At 48.7% G+C, this 22672-nt stretch overlaps 1 protein-coding gene across 3 annotated transcripts in view; it reads left to right on the forward strand.

Moving 5' to 3' along the window:
- Positions 1-22593, forward strand: part of CFAP65 (cilia and flagella associated protein 65) — a 35236-nt gene extending 12643 nt beyond the window's left edge. For 2 of the 3 annotated variants that reach the window (XM_068948894.1, XM_009676111.2), the window contains 21 exons: positions 35-280; positions 716-940; positions 1623-1775; positions 2703-2868; positions 4161-4289; positions 5157-5382; positions 6288-6416; positions 6762-6938; positions 7626-7692; positions 11692-11802; positions 12606-12797; positions 12958-13116; positions 14426-14569; positions 15019-15135; positions 15752-15889; positions 16451-16516; positions 18027-18241; positions 19187-19336; positions 19902-20201; positions 20876-21013; positions 22012-22593. In XM_068948894.1, the coding sequence (XP_068804995.1) occupies positions 35-280; positions 716-940; positions 1623-1775; positions 2703-2868; positions 4161-4289; positions 5157-5382; positions 6288-6416; positions 6762-6938; positions 7626-7692; positions 11692-11802; positions 12606-12797; positions 12958-13116; positions 14426-14569; positions 15019-15135; positions 15752-15889; positions 16451-16516; positions 18027-18241; positions 19187-19336; positions 19902-20201; positions 20876-21013; positions 22012-22048 (3285 nt within the window). In that variant the 3' untranslated portion in view covers positions 22049-22593. Of the gene's footprint in view, positions 1-34; positions 281-715; positions 941-1622; positions 1776-2702; positions 2869-4160; positions 4290-5156; positions 5383-6287; positions 6417-6761; positions 6939-7625; positions 7693-11691; positions 11803-12605; positions 12798-12957; positions 13117-14425; positions 14570-15018; positions 15136-15751; positions 15890-16450; positions 16517-18026; positions 18242-19186; positions 19337-19901; positions 20202-20875; positions 21014-22011 lie in introns of those variants that run through there. The other variant, XM_009676112.2, reaches the window with a different exon arrangement.
- Positions 22594-22672: the final 79 nt, after the last annotated feature.

The following is a 22672-nucleotide window of genomic DNA, read 5'->3' on the forward strand; positions in this document are numbered from 1 at the left end:
CATTGCAAACACCACTCTTGCTTGTCTCCACTAGACTTTTCCTGCCGTGGCTCCTAACACCGATACCTACTGCAGCATGCTGCTCTTGAACACAGGCACCTCAATGATAACCTTCAGTGTGAACCAAGCTGCCTGTCCCTCTGTTTTGGTCAAGCCTCGCTCAGGACACATCGTTCCAGGAGGTCATCAGATTTTCTTTCTCTCCACTCATGCAGTTAACACAGATTCACAGCAGCATATCCTGCCCTTGCAGCTAAACTCCTGTCCTGGGTACATCCAGGTAAGGAATGGGAAGTAGAAGCTAGTGAGAAGTGTTTCTTCCCTTGTACTCTTCTCTTTTTCATACTGATTTTCACTGTGACCCCTATTATATCTCCTAATGGTTAGTCTGGATTTTTGTCTTTATGAATAGGAATGAAAGAATATTTTCCACATTAAAGGTGGGATCATCATTGCAGATTGAAGGTGCATCATGGTGCACCTTCATCGTAGTGTCAGAGGTCTTGTATTCCTTGTTCCCCTGGGTCTCCATCTCCTGGAATGCACTATACTGTGTACGGCTCCTTGTCAGCCCAATCCGGGGTCCTTTCACTCCTCCTTCAGCCTCAGTTTGTTCTTCCCTCCGTTTTAGAAGGAGCAGCATCTCTGTGAAGTCCCTCCAGAGATCAGTTGAGACTTCTAGCTAATATCTGTTACTTCTCCATGAATTCCACAGGAGATTGCCCTCCGGAGCAATGGGGAGTCCCTTCACTTGCTCTTAGATGATGATGGAAATCTATACTTCAAGCCTACCTATGTAGGGGCCTCTTCCACACGAATGTATACCATAAAGAACTGCACAAGGCTCCCCATGGTATTCACATGGAAGATCCATCAGTCTGACCGCAAGATCCTGTCTGTCACCCCTACCACAGGGCTCCTCCAGCCCTATGAAGCCACGGCAAGTTTGGGTTCTACCAAAATCATTGTATTTTTGCTCTCTGTGATTCAGCTGTGTAGTGTTTAAGGCAGAAATGTGAGGACTGCAATCATTCAGCCATTACTGCCAAGGCTGGGAAATACCAGTCACTGTCTTAGGCTGGGTCACTAGCGATCATCTGCAAGTATGCCGGTGGCCCTAATGTAAATTTACCCAAACATAATTGCATCCTCCTTGACTCCAGGACCAAAGGTGTCTCAAACAAGGATTAGAACCTGATTACCCTGGATGAGTTTGGGTGATCACGCATCAGCAACTGGGTCATGCACCAGGAAGTGCTAATAGGTGGAGGAGAAGTAAGAGCACGAGAGTTTATGGCTTTCTCCTGCTGTTCTCCCACCTGTAAATTCATGCCTGTTCTAAACCTCTACTGCATTTCCTTAGTGCCTTTTGAGAATGGCAAGAACCAGCACATCCCCAAGGCCTGGATTTGAATGTCTGAATATGCATTCCTTGTATGAACCTCTGACATGAGTAGCAGCAGTGGCGGACTGAAGTGGGGAATGTCTCCAGTGTAGAATGGAAAGTGCTAGCCTAGCTGTGATGGAGGAAGGGACTGTGTGTTGAATACAACCTGTTATTTATAGGCTTGGTTCTGGTCTGTAGCTCTTGTGAGTGCTCTCCTTCTCTTTTGTGGTTTCAGGCTCAGGCATGGACTTTTGCTCCTGACAAGGAGACGAAATATCTCCTGCGAGCTGTGGTGTTCGTGGGCAGGGAAAGCCCAGTCCCCATGTCCCCCAAGAGTGTCCGTTACACTTTACGGATTGTTGGAGAGGGATCACTGGGCACCATCAGGGTAAGGATCTGGGATCCACAGGGTAATGTAAAGAGGGGATAGGATGGGGACTTTGGGCTACTTCGGGGGCTTTTTTTTACTTAGACTTTTTTTTATTTTTCCCAGAGGTGGGATTGCTGACTCTGGTAGCCTAGTGGCAACTACATGTTGTAAATGTCCTGCCAGTCAATTATAACCTGCCTGAATCACTCTCAAATGCTATATTTCAGACTGAAGCGGGCAAGCTCTTTGGCTTCTTGGGAATTACAGCTCTCTTCCATCATTCAGTCTGGTCTTCCTCTCCATTTGTTCTGCAGTCAGTCCTATTTCTAAATGTAGCAGAACTGACTGTTAACTGACTATGTGGCCAGCACACATCCACCTGCCTTTTCTCTTATTATCTGCAGATTTGTGCAACTGCCTTTATTTTTAGGCAGGTTTCCTGCCTAAAGGAACCTGAACTAGATAAAATAATACTTTACAAGTCATTGCTCAGTGTCAACCAGATGGGTAGAATGATGTTAGAGGTATTTAGTCACTATAAATTGCATGGAAGTGGGTGACTAGCCAGAAAGGAGGGGGACTTTTAATATAGTCATGGAACGACAGGCAGGCAGAGCTCAGCCCTTGTGCCAAGCACAGTTAGCCAGCTAGTGTACCCACAGCCCTGAATGAGCTGAATCTTACACAGCTGGCAGCTCAAATAACAGTAGGAGGGGGGCTTCGGAAGGAGGGATTGAGCCCCTTGCAGTCTCGTCCTATCTTGCTCACAGTTTATAATGTTCCAACATCTCCCGGGCACGTGGGGACCCATACAAAGTAGGGAGCCCTTTGCACTGCACTGTGTGTGCCAAGAGATCAACACTCTGGTGAGACAAGTGACCACTACGCTCAACTGCTACACTTGACATGCACCAGCAACCTTTGCATGGTGAGTTTGTATTTTAGGCACAAAAGGAGCACTTGGACCTTGGAAACGTTCTGGTTGGTGACCTGCAAAGCTGCGATGTTGTCCTGCTGAATGATGGGATCTGTTCTCTAAACTACGTACTCAGCGTAGAACAACTGATCACAGGGCCCTGTGATCCTGAGGAAGTCTGCAGTGATCCACTGGGTACTGTGAGGGAATTGGCATGGGATGGGACTTTGGACCTCCCCACTTTTTTGCAAAGTCTTTCTAGCATGAGCTCAAAGGCTGGACTGCTTGCTGTCCAGCTTATAACTATTTTCATGAGTACCTTAAATTGCCCATATTTTTTATGATAGAAATACACTTGAGAAGACATGAGACAATCTTTGTGTGTGTGCAACACAAGCAACTTATTTTGTACAGGGTAAATGGTAGAAATATTTATTTGCTGTGCTAACTTTGCAAAAGCTTTCTGTGAAAACATAAGTAGATTCCTGTTCCCATCACTTAATTAATGAGTCAGAAATGTCTGTGCTGAGGTTTTGCTCAAAGTTTTGTGTGTGTGTAATTTTGAGCCAAAAAAAAATGCAGCAAGTTTTTTTTTCTTTTCACATTTGCTAAAGACAGAAGAAAGTGGTTTTACTGGGTTGTTAATTTGTTGCGTTTTAAACACCCAACTCAAAACTATTTAATAGCTACTATTAAAGAGGCTGAAAGAGGAGGGAGAAATTTCCTCCACATAAGCCTCCTGTGTGATCCAGTGGGAAAGAGACTACCCTGACTCTGGGATGCAGAAACAAAGCATGACAATGAGAAGTCAAAGGGGATCATGCCACCAAGCACATCCCTGGTAAGATGGCAACTATAATTCTGAGTGCAATGTGACTGCTTGCACTTTGCAAAGGCTGTGAAGATGCTTTTGTGCAGAGGTTCACAGGACTGCAGAGGATAATTCATCAAATGATGCAGGCAGGGAGTGCACACTCACCCCGGTGGTGTAAGTGTGACTTGTGCCATCTTGTATGTGCACTGAAGGAAGAAGTCCCTTGATGACTGAGAAGTGTCTGATCATTGCTTAGGGATTTGCTACAGATGACTCTTCTATCATGCTGGTAAAAGCATCACCCAGAGCCTGGCAACTGAACTTAGACCAATTTGAACCTTGAGATAAGATGTGGTTTCCCAGCAGAGAAGGGAGTTAAACAAAGGAGCTTCCCAGAAGAAATGGTGGAGTCCAACCCTTAGCTGCCTTTCTAAAGGATCCCCTTTGTGGAAGTTCCCTGCTCTTTGCCTGCTGAAGGCAGCCTGGATACTCCTGTAGAGCTGCCTGTGGCCCTAGTCTGGGTGTCTGAACTTCTGAAACTGGTCCTAAGGATTAGGCATGGAGGGGCAGTGACTAGACTGGAGGTAGGCTTGGGGAGCTGTGTGCTGAATGCATGCGTCATGTAAGAGGGATCAGTGGTGCGAAGAGCTCATACCACCTCCTTTTCTTGCAGCCTTAGAGCTGGAACACTCCAAAGGGACAATCCCTGCAAGGTCGAAAGCTTTTGTCCGAATAACGGTCAAGCCAGCCCGTCAGCTGCATTACACCTGGTCAATCAAACATGCTATTTGCACCCTCACAGGTGAGAGACGGGTATTTTGGAGAAGAGGGAGAAAATAATCCCCTCCTAGCCAAGTGGACTGTGCCAAGCAGACAGCCTGAGCTGCACAGTTCCCAGTGTATGAGTCCTGCCTGCAGAAATCTGTGCTGAGCAGTTCACCAGAACCAGCCCTGCCTGCTCTTTTCCCTTCCTGTGCTGTTTTTGTTTTCGATATGACTGAGCTACAAGACACAGACCTCCAAGTTCCCTGCTGTTCTAGTCACAAGATTCCACCCTCCTCTGCATGATCATGGCCTCCTACGATGTACCTTATAACACATTTGAGAGCTTCATACAACCAGTCCTAGGTAGCTGGGATCCTTCTTGCAGATCTGGATCTTTCCAGTATGAGAAAGGATACAGTAGAACTAGAAAAGGCACTAAACAGGGCAACATGCGTGTTCGGAGATAGGAAACAACATCCATACGAAACAAGATGAGTTGGACAAGGAGTTTACAGCTTGGACAGCCAAGAAGGGCAATGATGCACGAATGATATGGAGAAGATCGGGTATAAACAATTGTTCATTGTTTTTCAGTGTGAAAACAAGGGGCACTTCATAAAGTGACTAGGCTGTAGGCGTAACATAGTGCAGAACTAAACTGAGGAAATATGCTGTTGAAAAGGACTATGTTCATAGTCTTCTGTTTTTTGTTTTTTGTTTTTTTTTTTTTAAATCAGAAGTCAAGGTACAAGTAGAAATCAGTGTGTTAGAGGTTTTTCGAAGCTGCTGTGTATGAGTCCTGTTCTTTCTTTCTTTGGCCCAGGTAGGGCGGCTCTCCAGTTTACTGTCCCAGACAACTGCCCCTTAATGGTGCATGACTATTCTTTGTTCTTTCTCTCTCCAGTTCCAGATCTTGTGAGCACCAAAGAGGAGCAGCAGCCCCTCTGCTGCATAGTAGCAACAGGTGTCTACCCAACTTTCTGCATCACAGATGCCTGTTCAGCAGGGAGTGCCAGTGGTATCAGCAAGTTGCACCTCTGGAGGCTCTTTTCCTTGGACACACTGAATGAATACTTGGAGCGGGACCCAACTCCCAGGGAGCTCACCTACAGAGTTCCCATGAGGCACAGGTGAGAGAAGGAGATGGCTAGCATTTAGCCTTTAAACAAGCACAAGCCAGACAGAGTTGCTGTGGCTGTTAGCTTGTTTTGTAGCTCACTGCTGCTTGGCACCCTGTTATACCATTCCAGCCCCATGCAGGCAGCTGCTCACCTCTGCTTCTCTGCTTACCCTCCGTAGCGAGAAGTCACAGAATCACAGAATAATTTAATTGCAGGGGACCTCTGGAAGTCTCTGGTCCAACTCTTTGCTCAAAGCAGAGCCATCTAGGTAAGGTTGCTTGGGGCCTTGTCCAGTTCACTGTTGAATATCTCCAAGGATGGAGAAACCACAACCTGTCTGGGCACGTTTCCAGTGGTTGACCACCTTCCTTGTGAAATTTTTTCCCTAATATCCAGCATATCTATCCTGTATTGTAACTTGTGTCGTTGCCTCCCATCCTGTCACTGTGCAGCGCTAAGAAGAGTCTGGCTCCATCTTCTCTACACCCTCATATTAAGTAGTTGCAGGCAGCAGTAAGATCTCCTCTAAGCCCTCTCTTCTTAAGGCTAAACAAATCCAGTTCTTTCGGTCTCTCCTTGTAGAGTGCTCTAGCCTTTGACCATCTTGATGGCCCTCTGCTGGACTTGCTTCTGTATGCTAACGTCTTTCTGGGGAACCCAAAACTAGACGAAGCAGGACTCTGAGCTTCCGTGTATGCCACTCATTCCCATTAGGCATGTATAAAAGATGGTTTGGAGAGGATCCGAAGGTCTTTTTTGCACCCAGTGTCCTTTCTCCAGCAAGACCCAGCAACATAAAGTCAGGGAAGACTCCTGCTTTGTAAGGAAGAAAGCCAGTGTAGAATAACCCTTTCCCTGGTCATACCCTGCCAGCTCCCTGTCTCACCTGAATCTCTTCTTTTTCCTATGATCAGCGCATGCTCGATCCCTCCAGTGTACACCCCTATCCTGCTGGATTTCAACTTTGGGGCTGCCCCGATAGATTCAGAGCCTACGGTTGTGATGCTCCTGATGGTGAACAAGGGTGTGGTGCCAGTTGAGTGGTAAGCAGTGGTTACTGAAGCCCAGCCTTCCCTCTGGGGTCTGTCTGGGGATATGGAAATGCTTGCGGGGCCCTGGGGCATTTGCAGATGCAAATGGGGTGGATTTCATAGGTCTGCCTTGTGTTGTTGGGTTGTGACTGAGATCTGTTGGTGGGTCTGGGTGGGGAAGCAAGCAGGAGAAGGCAGAGAGTTGTGCAGGTCAGACCTGACATGCCATGGCAGAAAGTCAGAGATGAAATGTGGTGTGTTCTCCTATTTGGCTAAGCCTGGTTGGACTGAACATCCTGACCATGTCCCTGGGGAGGTTTTCTGTCCCTGTTGCTCACCAGCTGGCTGGATCCCTAGGGCCTTCCTGTTCCCTTCTGATCAGAAGATGGACATGGAGCACTGGGCAGAGGATGCTGAGTTTAGCCCTCCTGAGCTGCACCAGATGAGAATTCAGGATAACCAGCTCTTCAGCATTTCCCCAAAGTCTGGGAGACTTCTTCCAGGGCAGGAGGAATCGGTCCAGCTCTCACACAGGTGACAGCAACTAGCTGTTCTCCAGAGCCTCGTGCTGTGTGCCGGGATAGCACGTACCAGCAGAATCCCATGGGTTTCCATACCAGATCCTTTTCCCTTTCATGCCACTTGCCCAGCAGAGTTTGGGCAAGTAAAAATCTCTGAGATTGTCCTGTTTCTGGACCCCACGGACCTTCTCTTCCTCCAGGGAATGTTGTTAATATCCCCTAACGCTAGACTGCAAGAGACATTTAGAGTGACGTGCTAGGAACACTGGCCTGCTTTGACCTGACAGCTGGGGAGATGAACAAGAAACTGCACTTCCTGTGGCTTTGACCATAAAGACATTGTTATTTTTGTCATCAGCTAGAGCTCCTGGCTCTTGAGTGCCGGTGGAGTGTATGGAGGACTCTAACCAGCTCTACTTTAACAGCAGTCCTGACCTGAGACGTGCTTGTATTTTAAATGGCTTTGGCCTATAAACTCAGGTCTCTAAACTGTTGTGTGACTAAAATCAACTTTGCATCACTCGTTCCCACCCAAACACAGCTGTCCCTCTCCCTGTCTGTGGCCCTTACGCAACAGTGACTCTTTAGCAGGGAAATGAATTGTCTCTAATGGACTGTGTGACCCTGATTCTATCACCCTGGGCACAAGGTTGGTTGTTAATGTTTCTCTCTCTCTCTCTCTCTCTTCTTGCTCTGCTAGACATGATTTCATCGGCACTGATTGCCTCCCTGTTCTGTTGAAGGTTTCCCATGGCCGTGAGATTCTGGTAAGGTAGCACACACGTCTTGCTCCATTTACAGAGCAGCAGCAGGTAGGAACTGAATTACAACTAGATGTTTTCCCCAGAAGCTGCATGGTATGCAGGAAGCTGTGGCCTTCCCCAAGAGTCTGCATTGACCAGGCAGTAACATGGGGCCAAGCAGAGACGTAAAATCAGCATCCTGACAAATTCATGGTTCTAGCAAAGCGTGATGTGACAGTGCACTGGAAAAATGCCCCCTTGGATGTAGTATCCACTGGTTTCTCTAGCTCTTTAATTCTTAACTTGGGTATTTTATTGATGCTGTTAGTGCAGAACTACTTCCTCTTCCAAAACAATTTCAAGTCCAAAACAGCCCTTCTGGATTTTATGTTCCCAGCTTATGTTCAGGTGTGGAAAGCATCTCATGGACTGAGTTTCTTTGCTTGCTTCCCCTCCTTTCCTCTGCCTCACAGTGGGTTCAGTGGGTTCTTCCATGCAGTGATCGTGGAGTTCAGCCCTGCAGCCCATCTTGCTTCTCTCATATCCAGCTCTCCTGAGTCTCTCCATCTCCTCACCTCTCCCCTCTCTTCAAAAAGCCCTGGAATGTGCTTTTCTCCAAATGTTTCACCGGCACTGTCTGCAGTTCTGGGACGCAGATGATGGCACAGGGCTGGCAGAACGTCCTCTGGCCCTGGAGGTGTGGAGGCAGCTGCTTCACCAAGCCCAGAAGGGAGTCCTTGCTTTCCTGGTTGGCTGTTCCCACCGCAGCCCTGATGCCCTTGTCCACCCATTTCCTTCTCCTTACCAATCATCGTGGAGCTTCCAACTCGTTCTTCCTGCTTCGCTGCTTACTAAAGCATCCTCAAGCTTATCCTGCTCTGTGTTTTTTCCTGAACATTTCCTCAGGCTTGGAACTAATTTTTCTCTCTCTCTCTATTTTTCTTTCTCTCTTTCTCTCTCCCTCTCTCTAACTGTCAATTAGAGTCAAAGTCACCTTGTGCTCTGCCGGGCACAGCTCATGCCCGGCTGAGCCTTACTGTCTGTCTCTAAAGTTTCCTGTGAGACCATTGTGCTCACACATCTCTTATTTTTCTTTTCTTTCAGGACTGTTGTCAGCTGAAAATCCAACCCGTTGACCAAGCTGTTCAAACAGTGGCTTAACTGTGCCTTCCCTCAAAGCCCTTGGATGGGCTCCCTGTGCTCTGCCTGCCTGGCACAATCCTGAGCGTGGCTGCAAGCTTTTTGCCAGCTGGCCAGTGAGGGATTAGGCTTTGGAGCATTAGAAGCCTTTAGGGCGCATACCCTCCCTTTCCAAGTAAAGGATGGCTTTGGTGGCTTCCAGAGGCAGCCACTCTATCCCACGTTGTCACTGAAGAGGGGGCTAAAGAGGTTTGGGAGGTCCTGAGGATGCTAAAGGACACCTGGGTGCGTTGGAGCTCTAGCAATAGGAGCTGCAGTGGCCAATCCAGAGACCTGGAGCAATGCAGGTGATTGTGACCTGCAGGGGTCACCTCTCCCTTTGGGCTGCAGAGTGCCCATACTGAACCTGTTGCCTTTCGAAAGCAGGAGTGGAAGAGACTCATCTTGTGCAGAAGCGGCAGGCAGGGGTTGCACAGAGTGTGCCTTCATCCCTTTCAATCATGGCACACAGAGTGCGGAGCTGCGAGTCTGTGGCAGAGACTGCTCTAACTGCACTCACAGGCTAGGGCTGAGCAGGCTGTCCCCTTGAAATTCAGTGAAGCTTACAGAACACATTCTAACCTTAAGGGAAGAAAATGCTGTAATGGCACCCCAAAAGTTAAGCTATGAAAATCTGGTACAGCATCAATAAGCAGAGGTGGAGACCATTAGGCTAGGGTATTGCTTGGTGCTTCTATCCCATTCCAGATTGCAAGGCAGGTTGCCTGGCTTCAGATGGGTGATGTTAGCCAGCTGCAGGCCAATGCCTGATTTTTGGGAGGTCCAAACACAGCTCCGTGATGGATCTACCCATGTGGACAGGTTCTGACGTCCCACTCCTTTGTGCTCCTCCCCCGACCCAGTCTGTTTGATTCATCTTCAGGAGGAATTTCCTCCCTTCCTTACTCTTCCACTCAGTGGCGTAGTTTCAGCACTGAGATGACTAGATTTATAGGTGTTCTGAAGGAACTAAACCAATTTTCTGCTGGAAATTTCCTCGGACTGCAGGAGCAAATTTCTGTGCAGCTTATGTGCTGCCCACTTGCTTGTCCGGGAGGGAAACAGGGCCTCTTGCTGCCTTAAGCTTTCACAGGTTGCTCTTTGTCTCATCACCACAGCCTTTCTGTAGCAGTGCAGCTGTGACCTTGTTCTCAGAGCTTGGGAATAGTTTGGCTGGGCAGAAGCTGCAGTCCTCAGCAGTTTTAATAGGAAAAGCCGAGTGGGCTGCAGGTGTTGTGCTGTGAGGTGGCTGTAGACTGCTTCCCAGAACTCACTGGAGAGAAAGGCTGGATCCTAGAGAGAATCCCCTAGCACACAAGATCCATAAACTGCAATTGTTTGCATTTCACTTCATAGCTGCTAATTAGGTATTGTGAGATGCTGTCACACACAGCATGTGTTCTCCAGGCAGCTCTGCTCCTTGGGGACCCTGACATCCCCGTCTTCTCACACTCTAAGTCATTGCTGTGGGATGAGATCTGTGCACACTGGAAGGACAACTGATTGGAGCAGGTTTTCATGTTTCTCCAGTTGTCTCACTTTAACAGATAATCCTCTAGTCATAGCATCCTGTGTCCAAGGAAGTTGATGACAGTCTTTCCTCAGCAATTGTGGTCCAGTGGAATCACAAGTCTGTAAGCTCAGTTCTTTAACTCCAGCAATATAAACAGATGTCTCACTCCCAAAGCTCAGAGAAGATCCTGTCCCTGTGTCCCTTGCTGTTTGAAATTGTCAGCTCCTGTTGCCCTATTTGCACTGCATCTGGTCTGTTGAAGCCCTCAGGAGGCTGAACTCTCATGTAGCACTCTGAAAAGATGAAATGTGATATCCTATGTGTAACTTTTTTATCGCTGTCTTTCTAGTCCTCTCTCTCTCTCTCTCTTCTTACTTAGCTTATGGAGCTGAACTTGAAAGAGTTTGCTTTGGAGGAATTGGCATCCTCTGCTATTGTTTAAGCAGCTGATACAGTATCTTCTGCAGGTGTCTGTCCAACCTACCATCACAAGTGTCGTCTTCTTCTGCATTTGCACTTGAAAAATGTGGCCATGCTTTAGGCTTAACTATTTGGCTGTGTATTGCAGTGATTTAGCTCCCTGTGGCCCATGCAGACATTGCTGGCTTTGAGATTGCTTTGTAGCCTCTCTCTGAAGGCAGCAGACACTTCAGGGCTGCTTTGGGGTGCTCCTGCAGGAAATTATGCACCATGACTCATCTCTAGCCTGATTCCAGTTTTCTCCAAATGCAGACTCCTGTATCTCTTCTTTTTCCATGAAATAACTCTATAAATCCCTCTGCTTTGCTTGAAGTGCCTGGTTGCTACTCTGCTGACAGCATACTGTTGATCATTAGCCGATCACTTAAAATTCAGCTGGGATGTTCTTGCAGCCTTTGGACTCTTTGTTAGACACATTCTTGGAGCAGGGCGCTCTCCAGAGCGAGGACATCCAGATGGTCCCTTCCAAGAAGAGGCCATTACTTACCTAAAATCCTGTTTTTCCAAGGTTTGTCTGTCACAGCTATACACTCTCCAATTTGCAGTCCAGACATCTTTCATGGCAAATTTCTATCAAATACTTGCAAAGGGAAGCATGTGACACTGGTGACTTAGAGGGGAGAAGTGTACCATCTCCCTAATACAAGACAGAAAACTTTCAGACAAGAGCTAACAGTTGAATAAGCTCTCCATCTCCTTGCTTATATTGTAGGACACGCTCTCCTGATATAACCAGTTTAAATCTGTTTCTGCACCCAGATACCTTGCAAAATTCCTCCGATTCCTTGTGTATTTGTAAATGATAGGGCCACGGCTCTTTGAGAAAGTAAACGTGTTTCTTTTTGATGTAGCTAAACTTCAGCGGTGTGACGGTGGAACAAGGGCAGCAGTATGTTCACTTTACATCCACTAAGCACCTCTTCATGCCCGTTGCCATTGGGAGCCTTTACCCCCCTACACAGGTGAGCAGCCTGGGGCCAAATACACCAGCAAGCAGAGGGAATTAGCTAGAAAGTCATTGCGTCTCAAGGACGGGCAATGTCTGGAGCATTTCCCAAGAAGCAGAATGGTCTCCCCAGGAAAGTTAAGGGAATCCCATTACAGCAAAACCTAAAGAGTAGTACTAGGCAAAGCCTGGAGATGGCCATTAGGATGGTAATAGGGAAAGTAACTCTTACCATCTCCAGTTCTACCAGGTTTGGCATTCAGTCTAGCCAGAATCCTTATGAGGTGTGTAAGGCTGTTTCCCTATTCTCTTAAATTGGATCTCAGTGAAGACTTGTCTAGCTGCTTCAGGAACTCTGGAAATAACTCTTAATTAGTAAATTAATTAAAACTTCCTTGAACACTTATTCAGCAAGAAAGGTGGCTTTGATTCTGTTCAGCCTAATTTACTTGGGAAATGAGCAAGTCTGAATTGAATTAAGAGCACTTTAATAAGAGTGCTTTTTGCATTTTAAGTAATCCACTTTACAGTGATCCCTTTAGCTAATTTGTATTAATTTTCCCCAAGACTGAATCCACAAGGCACTACTTGGAAAGGCAGTATAGTCATCAATGTACATGTATGCTGATAAACCTTCAGTACAGTCTCCTATCAGAGTGTTAGTGATAAATCCTGACTTTATGAGGTATCCTCATTCTTAGCAGACAAGCTGACTAATTAATTAAGCATTAATGCTTATCAGAGTTCTCTGGGAAGTGTTAACTAGTTTGACTTGTGCATGGTGTAACAAGCACTGCTCTCTCTCTGACTCGCTTCCAGATTTATGAGCTGTACAATGGTGGCTCTGTGCCTGTGATGTTTGAGGTTCAGCTGGACAACATTGAGAGGATCCAGGAGGAGAATTTTCAGCATCCTGTGTTTGTCTGTCTGACTCCCAGAGGAGAGATTCCCCCTGGCACAACAGGTCACATTGAGTGGATCTTCTCGCCACTGGAAGCCAGAATGTACTCGGTAAGATTTTTCTCTTCATGACTTCTGAGACTCTGAGGGCACAGGAGAGCGTGCAGCAGATCACCCTGAGAGATGGCTCCTGTTGCAGTGCATTAATCCATTAGCAAATGCACTATCAAATATGATTCTGGACTTAATCCTCTTGTCTTGTCCAAGGCAGGTTGATGTTCCCATCCACATCGTGGGGGGTGATTCAGCTCTGATCACCTTCCAAGGAGTAGGCTATGACCCGAATATCATGGGAGAGAGTGCCACATTCAACAAAGTTTTGTCTCCTTCAGTCATTCCAGGTTCTACCAAACTAACTGTTCCTGGGCAGGTAAGTCTAGATATGGTGATGTGAGCAATATGATCAAACTAGAAATGAATGGAAAGGATTTAAATATGCAGGTGCCCCATTGTAGCAGCAGCCTGCATTGCAGGGGATTTCGTTGCCATGAGATAGGGCAAGACGTTTCCCTTTCAGGAGATTGGTGAGAGCCCAACTCATAAAAGCAGTTGTCCTATAAGATGCCTTTCTCCAAGCCTGCTGCTTCCACTGCCATTAGAACCAAAGTTTTGGGGTTTGTCCATTTCTGAACTTCCCATTAAAAGCTGCTCCCCATCACAGCTGTCACTCTGGTTTGCAGGTATAATACATTTTCCTTGGTACTTCATTCACAAAAAGAACATTATACTCATGATTTAGCCTGTCAGGGCCTGGATGCCTCCATTTCACAGCCAAACCCAGGCCACGCATAACCTGAACGCAGGCTGCAGCATGGTCACCAGCTCAGGCATATCCTTAGGAATGCACTTGTCTGGCCAGTCACTAGGTCAACAGAAGTTTGTTTGTCCTGGCTAGAAACTGGCCTGCCAGTCTGGATGATCTATTATTAAACTCAAGTCACAGATCCCAGTGTAGTGAATCAGCATTAAACAGCGTGAGTGAAAGCATACTCCAGGCAGGTAAGGGATTCATCCTGAGTGACATTAGCACGCCTTCCCTGGAGCCCAGCAACGGCTACATATGCTCTTTGGCTTTCAACAGGGCAGACTGCATTCCTGGGAAAAGCAAATAGAAGATGATTTAAAAACCTGTCTCAGACTGCCCAGGAAGGTGCCATTCCATAGGGCTCTGATGTCTGTAACCAAGAGTTGTTAGCTTCTCTGATGATCAGTGTAATTAATTAGAGTTTGTACTGTGCCTGGAGAATGGGACAGGCTGCATGCTAGTAACGAGGTGATTCAAGCAGCAGTTTCCCAGAACTCAGTCAAATTGATGGGGATTTTGCCCAAGCACAGAGCTTACACTTTTGCCCACTGAAGCGAGGAAAAGGCCTGAACAGCAAGGGCTGCAAAGAGAAGCTGAGTGCTACTAGTCTTCTGTGCTGCCTCTGCATCAGCATAATTGTACTCTCAGCCCTGCTGCAGCCCAGCTGTCCTCTTGCTGCAAAAAGACATTGCAACCAGAGCAAGAATGAGAGAAATAAAACACCCCCTCAAGCTGCTATAGTAAATGTAACAGGCTAAATATTATTTGTGAATTACTGTGTCTCCTGAAGATGGCTGTGGAGCTGCTCTTCTCCAGGGCCAGATCCCATCTTTCGTTACTGCTGTTACCCCTGCTTTGCACTTGCTTCCTGCAGGTAGCTACCTTGTCACACCACAGGATTTGCCTTGGAAATATCCCAGACTGCATCAAAGCTAGTCGACTTGTCTTTCTGAACAATACCTCAGAGAGCAAGGCTGTTGTGTTTGCCTGGCGTGTAGGCACTCCTAAGGACAGTAGGGTGAGTTCTTCCTTCTCTTTCCTCTACAGCCTTCTTGCCCGTCTCTGTTGTGCCATGAGAGGAACTTCCTCTCTGCTTCCATCTGGGCTCTCAGAAAACAATCCTAGGGAACTGGCTTTTGTACTAGCAGATGGAAGGAAAGGGCTGAGAAAAGTGAAGGCAAGGGTTTGGGTGGGAAGAAAAGAGAAAAATTCAGAAAGGAAGTCTGAAAATTTCAGTGAGTATACATGAACCTGGAACTAGAGCATGCAGTAATGAACCTTATGATCCCATCTACCAGCAAAGCTCGTGGTCGTTCTTTGAACGAGGGGACTGCATCTCTCTCATTCCACATACCTCTGCAAAGGGCTGGAGCTGGGAATTCCCACAACCTTGTGCATTTTGCTGGGGAGGGCACACAGCAAGGGCACAGGACAGAGAAACAGATCCTCTATGGGTTTTTATTCCAGATGCTGCGGATTGTTCCAGAGTTGGGGGTTGTGCAGCCTGGAGAGAGCACCCCCTGCTTCATCACGTTGCAAGTATCAGGAAGTGCTTCCTTCTACAGCATAGATCTGGTTTGTGAGGTGAGACCCAGGAGGTACCTGTATATTAGCATCACTTGGGCACGTCAGTGCAGTTACCAAATGGCTAGCCCTAGCAATTACCAGCCTGCTGCTTCCAGCTGGAGGAATCCTCCTTAGGTCTGTAATGGTGGCCAGCACTTCTCAATGGTAACAATACTGAGCTTCCTCTCTGTTGATGCCTGAAGGGTCTCTCTCCGTGGCTCACTAGAAGAGAGGTGTTTGTGCAACACATGACTTTGTGAGTTGAACTGGGCTTTTAGAAGCCGTGCTTTGAAAGGGAGTAGCTTTCAGTGGGAATCAGAGACTTAAATATCTGTAAAAAGCAAGTCTTGTTTCTTTAATACTAGTGGCAGCACAGACTTGTGGTACTGTCCCTCTGGCCTACGCTTTCCATGCGTTCTCTGGTAGGAGATTGTCTCTTCTGTGTATAAGCCTTGTAACACTGTTCTCCCTTCCCGCATCTGGGAGACACGGAAAGGGCTCTGCTTGGGACCTCCTGGAATGGAGGAATAAGTGACAAGCATGGAGCGGAGCCAAGGGGTCAGTCTGACATGCTCTGCGTTATTTGCTGCTCCTTTCTGGCCCCGCTCCCTGCAATCATGGTTTTTCTTTGTAGATCTACATTCAGGAGTCCCTGGATCAGTATGAGAGAGGCCTACAGGAGTGGGAAAAGGAGAAGGAACGTCAGGCTGTGGAGTTCACCATCACGGAGAAGGACCTGAGGGCTGAGAAGAAGCCGAAGTCACCTGCAAGAGTAAGTGCTGTCAGAACTTTACATCAGCTTAGCTCAGTTCAGGAACAGCAGCCAGGTGTCAACAAGAAACCTTCTGTAAGAAAATCCAGGTAAGTTCATAGGAGGACATGAGGCTCTGATCTACTCAAGATCTCACAGCTGGCCTGTGGATAGTGGAAACTGAGAACTTGGCTTCTAGCCTTTTGCATCACACAAAAGAGCAGAATCCTCTGCTCTCTGATTAATGTCTAGCGAAGGGATAGCAGATGGGGAACTTGGAATGAAAATGATTTTTCTGGTCACCTGACAAACTTTGAGTTTGCTAATGATCATCTGAAATTTGGAAGTGCGTGAGAAACCTTAGGAGAAGCAAAGCCAGCGGCTCTGGAAATTGACGACTGGATTTTTAAGCATGGGTAAACACTGGAGCTAAGTGTGTAACTAGCATTAAGAATTTGGTCTTGAATAAAGAATAGGGGGATGAGATCATTGGCTCTCAGCTGGGGCAAGGTAAAACAAGATCCTGGAGTCTTGTTCTGCTTCTCAGCTTTCCTACATTGTCATTTCTCTTACTTTATGTAGAGGTCATCAGATTCTGCTGAGATGGAAAAACTTGCTGAGTCTTCAGCTGTGATCAGGAAGTACAAGGTAAGTCAGGGCTGTCTCACCCATACTGGAATCAAACTGGCTCTTCTAAGGAAAGAGGTAGATGCTGGATATCACAGTGTGAGAGCCTGGACAGAGAGCACAGCAGGATTTGTAGCTTCAGGGCTTTGGGAGACAGACTCTTTGGATGACCCAGAAGAATTAGACATTCTAGCTGTAGCCTATGGGCAGTAGTTTCCAGCTGAGTTGAATGGGAAGTGAAATTAGAACCAAACATGCACCAGTGACTGGAGAAAGGGGCAAAGGTTTCAAATAGGCAGAAAGGATGCACATGGGCAGGGCAGTTAGTACTTGAACTATTTTCATTCTGGGGCCACGATGGACTGTGTGCCGTGATGGAAAGCAAGCAGGACCCTGGCGTGATGCCATGCAGACTGCTAAAAGAGCTGTGCTCTGTGCCTCAGGAGAAGCAGCAGGCCTTAATTTAAGAGTACAGGGGAGGTTTAAAGTTCAGTTTGCCAGGTTTATCTTACGATGCACTAAAGAGCCTACACTGTGTTTCCCCTCAGATCACACACACGTACACAGACACATATTAGCTGCCCTGAATTATAAAGACAGCTTTCCCAGCACTGGTGGCAAGGTGTGAGGAAGGGTCCAAGTGAATGAAAGGTTCAAGTGAATGCTCTGCTGAACCGCCTGGGCCCAAAGGCAGAGGCATGCTGCGTATACAGTCTTCAGCAGAATGTGGGGCAGGAATGACAGAGTTTATGGAGAGCAAGCTAACTAAAGACATAGAAAGATGTGAGGCTGGGTCGGAGCAGATTAACTCAGCCAGGAGACACAGTTTGTTAGCTCAGGCCTTCCAACATAGTAGGACTGTAGCAATGCTTCTGGGACCCTGCAGAGTCCCCGTGCGTGTTCTGCGCTGTGCTGTGTGAATGTATCAGCTCAGGGCAACTCTAGCTTGGGCTGTCTGCACCGTGCTGTTAGATGTGATCAGTGATGCAGGGCCTGTGTGAGACTGTGAGGTCAAGGTATTCAGTGGGATGAATGTAAGGATGGCTGGGGAAAAGTAAAGACAGCTCCATTTGATGCTCTAGGCTTTTAGCTCCTGGTCACAACTTGAAGCCTGCAGTGACCTGCTGTGTTTGTGTCAGCGGTGTTGACGGCCAGACTCGGGGGAGGATTTAAGCATGCCTCCTGCACATGTGGTCTCTTACAGCTGTCCCCGTGTGCTCAGAAGAGCAGAGATGATCTTCTGGAATCTCCCTGGAGAAGGATCAAAGCACAACAGCCCCAAGGGCCCTGGGGATCACCCCGAAGCCCTGCTGATGCTCAGGGCTGGTGCTGCACTAGGCAGCAGTGAGGGAGCAGGCCTGATTTCCAGTGTGGCTGCTCATGCCTGATTGGGGTGCTGCAAACTCTGCTGCTGTCTCCTGTCCAGGATCTGGAGGTTCTGACTGCTTTCCCACACTTGTGCTCACATCTGCACTGGAGGAGTTAGGCCAAAGGAGGAACTAAACATCTGCTATTTCCTTTTCTCCAATAGACACTGCCCCCTATAGGAAACCACCCTGTGCCCAATCCACCTGCCAGTCGCTCTCAGAGGAGGCAGTTGTTGGACAAGGAAGCTGGCAGGCTTTGGGCCAAACCAGAGCCTCCGAAGCCCATCCTCTTACACCTTGGTGTGAGAGCCAGGTCCCACTCCATTGAAGACTTCTTCAGCAATTTCACCTCAGAGTTCCCCAAATACTTCCTGAACTGGTAAGACATCCGGCTCCTTGGCTTGGCATCTTCTTCCAACTTAGGGCTGCCTGTGCTATGACACGCACTAAGCCACATCCTCGTAGCTCTGCTCTGCTCCTCTTCAATGCCTTTATATAAGGCAAGAGATGCCTTGCTTTCCCCAGCATTGATCGACAGGACCTATTTCTGTCTCTCCCTCAGGAGAACAGTCCTATGTGCAAGGCCTGGATACTTACGGCACAAAGCATAAGCTCAAATCGTTGTCAGCAGTGCCACGTTTGGGGAAGGCAAGAGTATTTAACAGCATGCTCTTCTGGGAAACTGCTAAGCCTGGGAAAGCCCCTATGAGATGTTGTAGCCACTTGTTGACACTGGTGTGAACCAGGAGCGGCTCTTTAGAGGGATGTGAGAGGAAGTGGCCCTTTGGGAGATACTAGCAGATAGTTGAGCATTCCTCTCTTGTGAGAGTGTCCCTGCTGCTCTCGTGTGTGCATCAGCTCTCATTCCTTCCCCTGCTCACTGCAGCAGCAGTTATCTGCACGGCTCCTTGCTTGCATGCGGTGCTGCTGTTCAGAGTCTCAGCCAGGAGGACGCAGGTGCCTCTACTGATAGTGATGCTCTGGTCATGATGTATTGTGGGAGATCATCACTGCTTGTCTTGCCCACATCTGCATGGGGCACACAGGGTGCTCTCTCCTTCAGTTTTCCCAGTGTGCCCCCACAGTGTGATATAGACTTGCCCTGCCCAGGGGGAGGATGAAGTAAGAACGTGATAGGTATGAGATCACCTTGCAGGCCCTTTGGCCCTGGCTAGTCACAGGTCAGGCTACTTTTTGCCCTTCCTGGGGATCCAGGAAGGACCTGGGGGAGTCGCAAGGCTCTTTTGGGGCACACAGGAATCAAATCTGAAAGAAATCAAATTCAACAGTTCTGCCACTTATGGAACAACTCCGTGTTTCACAGCCCCTTCAAGGACCAGCCATCGGAGAGCAAGTCTGTGGATGGGAGTAGGGACAGAGACAGGATAGTCAAGGACCCCAACTGGCTGTCTCTGGCTGCTGCTTCCAAACAGGAGATGCAAATAGTGACTGACATGCTCACAAGTGTGATCAGGTGTGTGTCCTCTCCCCCTGTTCTGAGCCCCTGTCCCCTGGGGGAGTGCGGCCATCACAGCCAGCCCCCTGCTAATCTCAAAGGAGTCTGTGCACTTGTGCTGTGCTGAAACAGGGAATCCAGCCTGCAAAAGGCATGCATAGGAGAGCCTGCCTTGAGAACTGTGAGCTCAGGAGTCCTGGTGTGACAGGACTGAGCCAGCTCCCCAACTAGGGACTGGCTCCATCTTTGCATAGTGATCAGTGTTGCTCACTGGGAGCCAGGGCGCTCTCCCTGCCACGGTTGTGCCCTGCTGACAGCCCACAAGGCACCTTGGGAATAGGCTGCACTGGGATTCACCTGTTTTGTCTGTTAGCTGCAGACATCTAAGGAAGCAATGCTGAGGAGGCTGAGGTAGTTCCAAGCCAAATTTCTGCCTCCCCTGGGTCCAGAAAGCAAGAAGGGTCAGCCTGTCCATTGACATTAGCTAGGATTTTCCTCTGACTTGGACTGGCTTGTAGTGGTGCCCTGGTACCAGATACCTGGTCTACCAGGTCTCATTCCTTATTTTCTTTCTCCCTCCCAGAGGCCTCTTGGAGGACACCCAGTTCCACGATACAGCGAGCAGAAGTCTGGATGAGCCCATCCCATATTTCTCCCAGTTGCGGTGTGAAGAGTCAGCAGAGCCCCAGGACAACGGACAGAGCTTCAGGGTCCCCTCCAGGGTCTCTCCTTCCCCAGATCTTTACCTTGAGGAGGAGGATGAAGGAACAAAAGAAATGAGGCAGGAAACCTCTCCCACCAATGATTCCCTGGAGTCTTGGGAGAGGATGAGTGATCTCTTTCACCACGAGCAGTTAAGGGAGCAGAAGAAGATGATGAGGAGGTGAGGAAGAGCTCACACAGAGAAGGGAAGAGCTGCACAGGCAGGACAGCCATGGCAGCACACTGCCTGGAGAGAAACTCTTTTCTCCCTCTGCCCTGGGGCATTTCTGCTGGGCTCCCTTGTGTGCTCTGTGTGGAAATTCATGCTAGCGTGCCTAGCTACCATCTCCCAAGCACAGTTTGTGAAGGTTAAAGGTTTGCTGTGCGCTGGGGCTGAGCACTGGGCAGTATCAGAATGCTGGTGGCGAGTGAGGCCTGCTTTGCACTGGCACACTCCTGGCCATTAGATCTTAGAGTGCAGTGTGCGCTTACTTTGCTTGTTATTTTTACTGCAGTGTTGCATCACTTTGTATTTGCTGTGCCTTGTAGCAAAGTGCCAGGATATAGCCACAGGTATGTGCACATATATTCACCATGGCACAGCTTGGAAGGAGAAACCAGTAAAACCACAGTCACCCAGTTCTGCCTGAGGTCAGGGTCTGACACCAGCTAGTGACAGTTCTGGGAGAAGGGTCGGCACCACCTTGCTCAAATCTTTGGCGCATTGAGCTTAGCATGGAGAAACCAGTAGGTGCTCCACTGCTCTGTCTGACGTGTGCTGGGAGGAGTCCCAGCAAGCAGCCTTCCTTATCGGCTCTCTAATAACTGCTATCTACCTGTGCTCTCGTCCTCCAGGCAGCCAGCCTTTGGGACCCTGGTGGAGCTGGTGCTGGAAAACACGCTGCAGAACATCCTGATCGAAGCCAGCCATGGGGAGGTGGTGCTGACAGCCCGGCCTAGGGTCATTGCTCTGCCCCCCAGCCCCTTCCAAAGGTATCAGAGTGTATTTGTACTGTAGCGTGGGGCAGGACCTGTCCTTAATAAGTCAGACTGTGGCAGAGCCTTTTTTCCATACCACGTGGATTAGCTGGGTTCCTGCCTATCAGTGACAAGGCTGCCTGTGCAAAAGGGGGAATCCTTTCCCTCCAGCCCCTCTGCCCCTTCTTGGCTTGTCCTGAGCCACAGACCAGAGGTGGTAACACTGCAGCCTTCCTGTGGGCAAGAGACTAGCGTGCAGCTCTGGGGCAGAGTCCTGTGAATGAACAGCTGGCAGAGGATGCCACTGGGGATCCCAGCCCAAGGAGGCCATCTTCCATGCTGCCCGCTCCCTGGATAGGAGTAGGAGGAAGGAGCTCATTCAGGATGCAGGCAGCACAGCCTCTGATAGCAGAAAAGAGGCCAAGCTTTCCTGATCCCACACCACTGAGTAGCCTCTGCATACCCTGATCTGGATTTGAGGGGATTCGGATGGAGCTATTGCCCCCCATTGCTGAAACCGCAGTTGCCAAACTGCGAGTTGGGCTTCAGCCTCTGGGCATGGCCAGCTGTGCTTACTGCAAAGTCTCAGGGGAGACCTCACTGTCCATCTCTCTGGCCCAGGCACCACCCATCTGCACAGATCTGCTGCTGGGAAGTGTGAGAGTGACTGAGTTTCCACACGGCCCGAGCTCTCCCCACCAGTGCCCACTCAGCCTCCAGGATGATGTAGCCAGAAGGTGCCAAGGGCATCTAGTTAGGCTGAGGGAAAGGCCATATGTGGGGAGGCAGATTTGGGGCTGAGGCCAAAGCATGAGGATTTGCCCAGGTTTGGGGAGACGTGGGATGGAGGGAGAAAGGGGGAAGGCTGTTGGAAGGAGCTATCCTTTCCAGAGCCGCAGAAATCTTACCTAGATGGTAGCTGTTCCCTGTGCTCCTTTGGGGAGGGACAGTGTGCTGGGGAGAGGCAGCAGGCTGTGCTCTCCCTGCTCCAAAAGCTCTCTCTTCTCTTTCAGAAATACCAACCCAACACCCCCACCCTCAAGAGCATAGCTTTTGCACTCTGTGCTGCTTGGTTTCTGCAAACACATCAAGGGTCTCTGCTCTTCATCCTGCCCCTGTGATATCCAGACCAACCCTGATCCTAAAAAGCCACTACCTGAGCTCAGCACACTGGCTCCCTCAAGGAAGGGCTGGTTCTGGCTGTGTCCTCATCTCCAGTTTGAATCCTCCAGCAACTCTGCAGCAGAGTCTGTGAAATCTCTCCCCTCTATGGCTGGCATATCATCAGAGGAGAACCTCCCTACATTACGGGGAGGATATGGACAGCAAATGTGCTTGTTCCCACTGCCCACAGCTGGGAGAGAAGAGGAGTCTGCTTTGAAATGTAGCTGAGGAAGAACTGACACTTGGCACTGCAGTGCTGAGCCCCTACTGAGGTCAGTAGGAAGCAGGTACTGAACCCTCCTTGCTTGTGTGGCTGCCCTGTGGGTCCCACACACAGCGAACTAGCCGGAGCAAGTGTCTGCAGCACTACGTCTAGCGCACTCAGTAGCCCAATAAAAGGAGCTTGACCTATAAGCACAGTCATCAAAGCCTAAAGTAGCTGATGCATCTTGGTTTTATGGCACCTCGGATGAGACACCCCACAGCTCTCCTCTTTTAAAGCTGCAAGGC

This window comes from Struthio camelus, chromosome 6, assembly GCF_040807025.1.
Source record: "Struthio camelus isolate bStrCam1 chromosome 6, bStrCam1.hap1, whole genome shotgun sequence".
In the NCBI taxonomy this organism is placed as follows: Eukaryota; Metazoa; Chordata; class Aves; order Struthioniformes; family Struthionidae; genus Struthio; species Struthio camelus.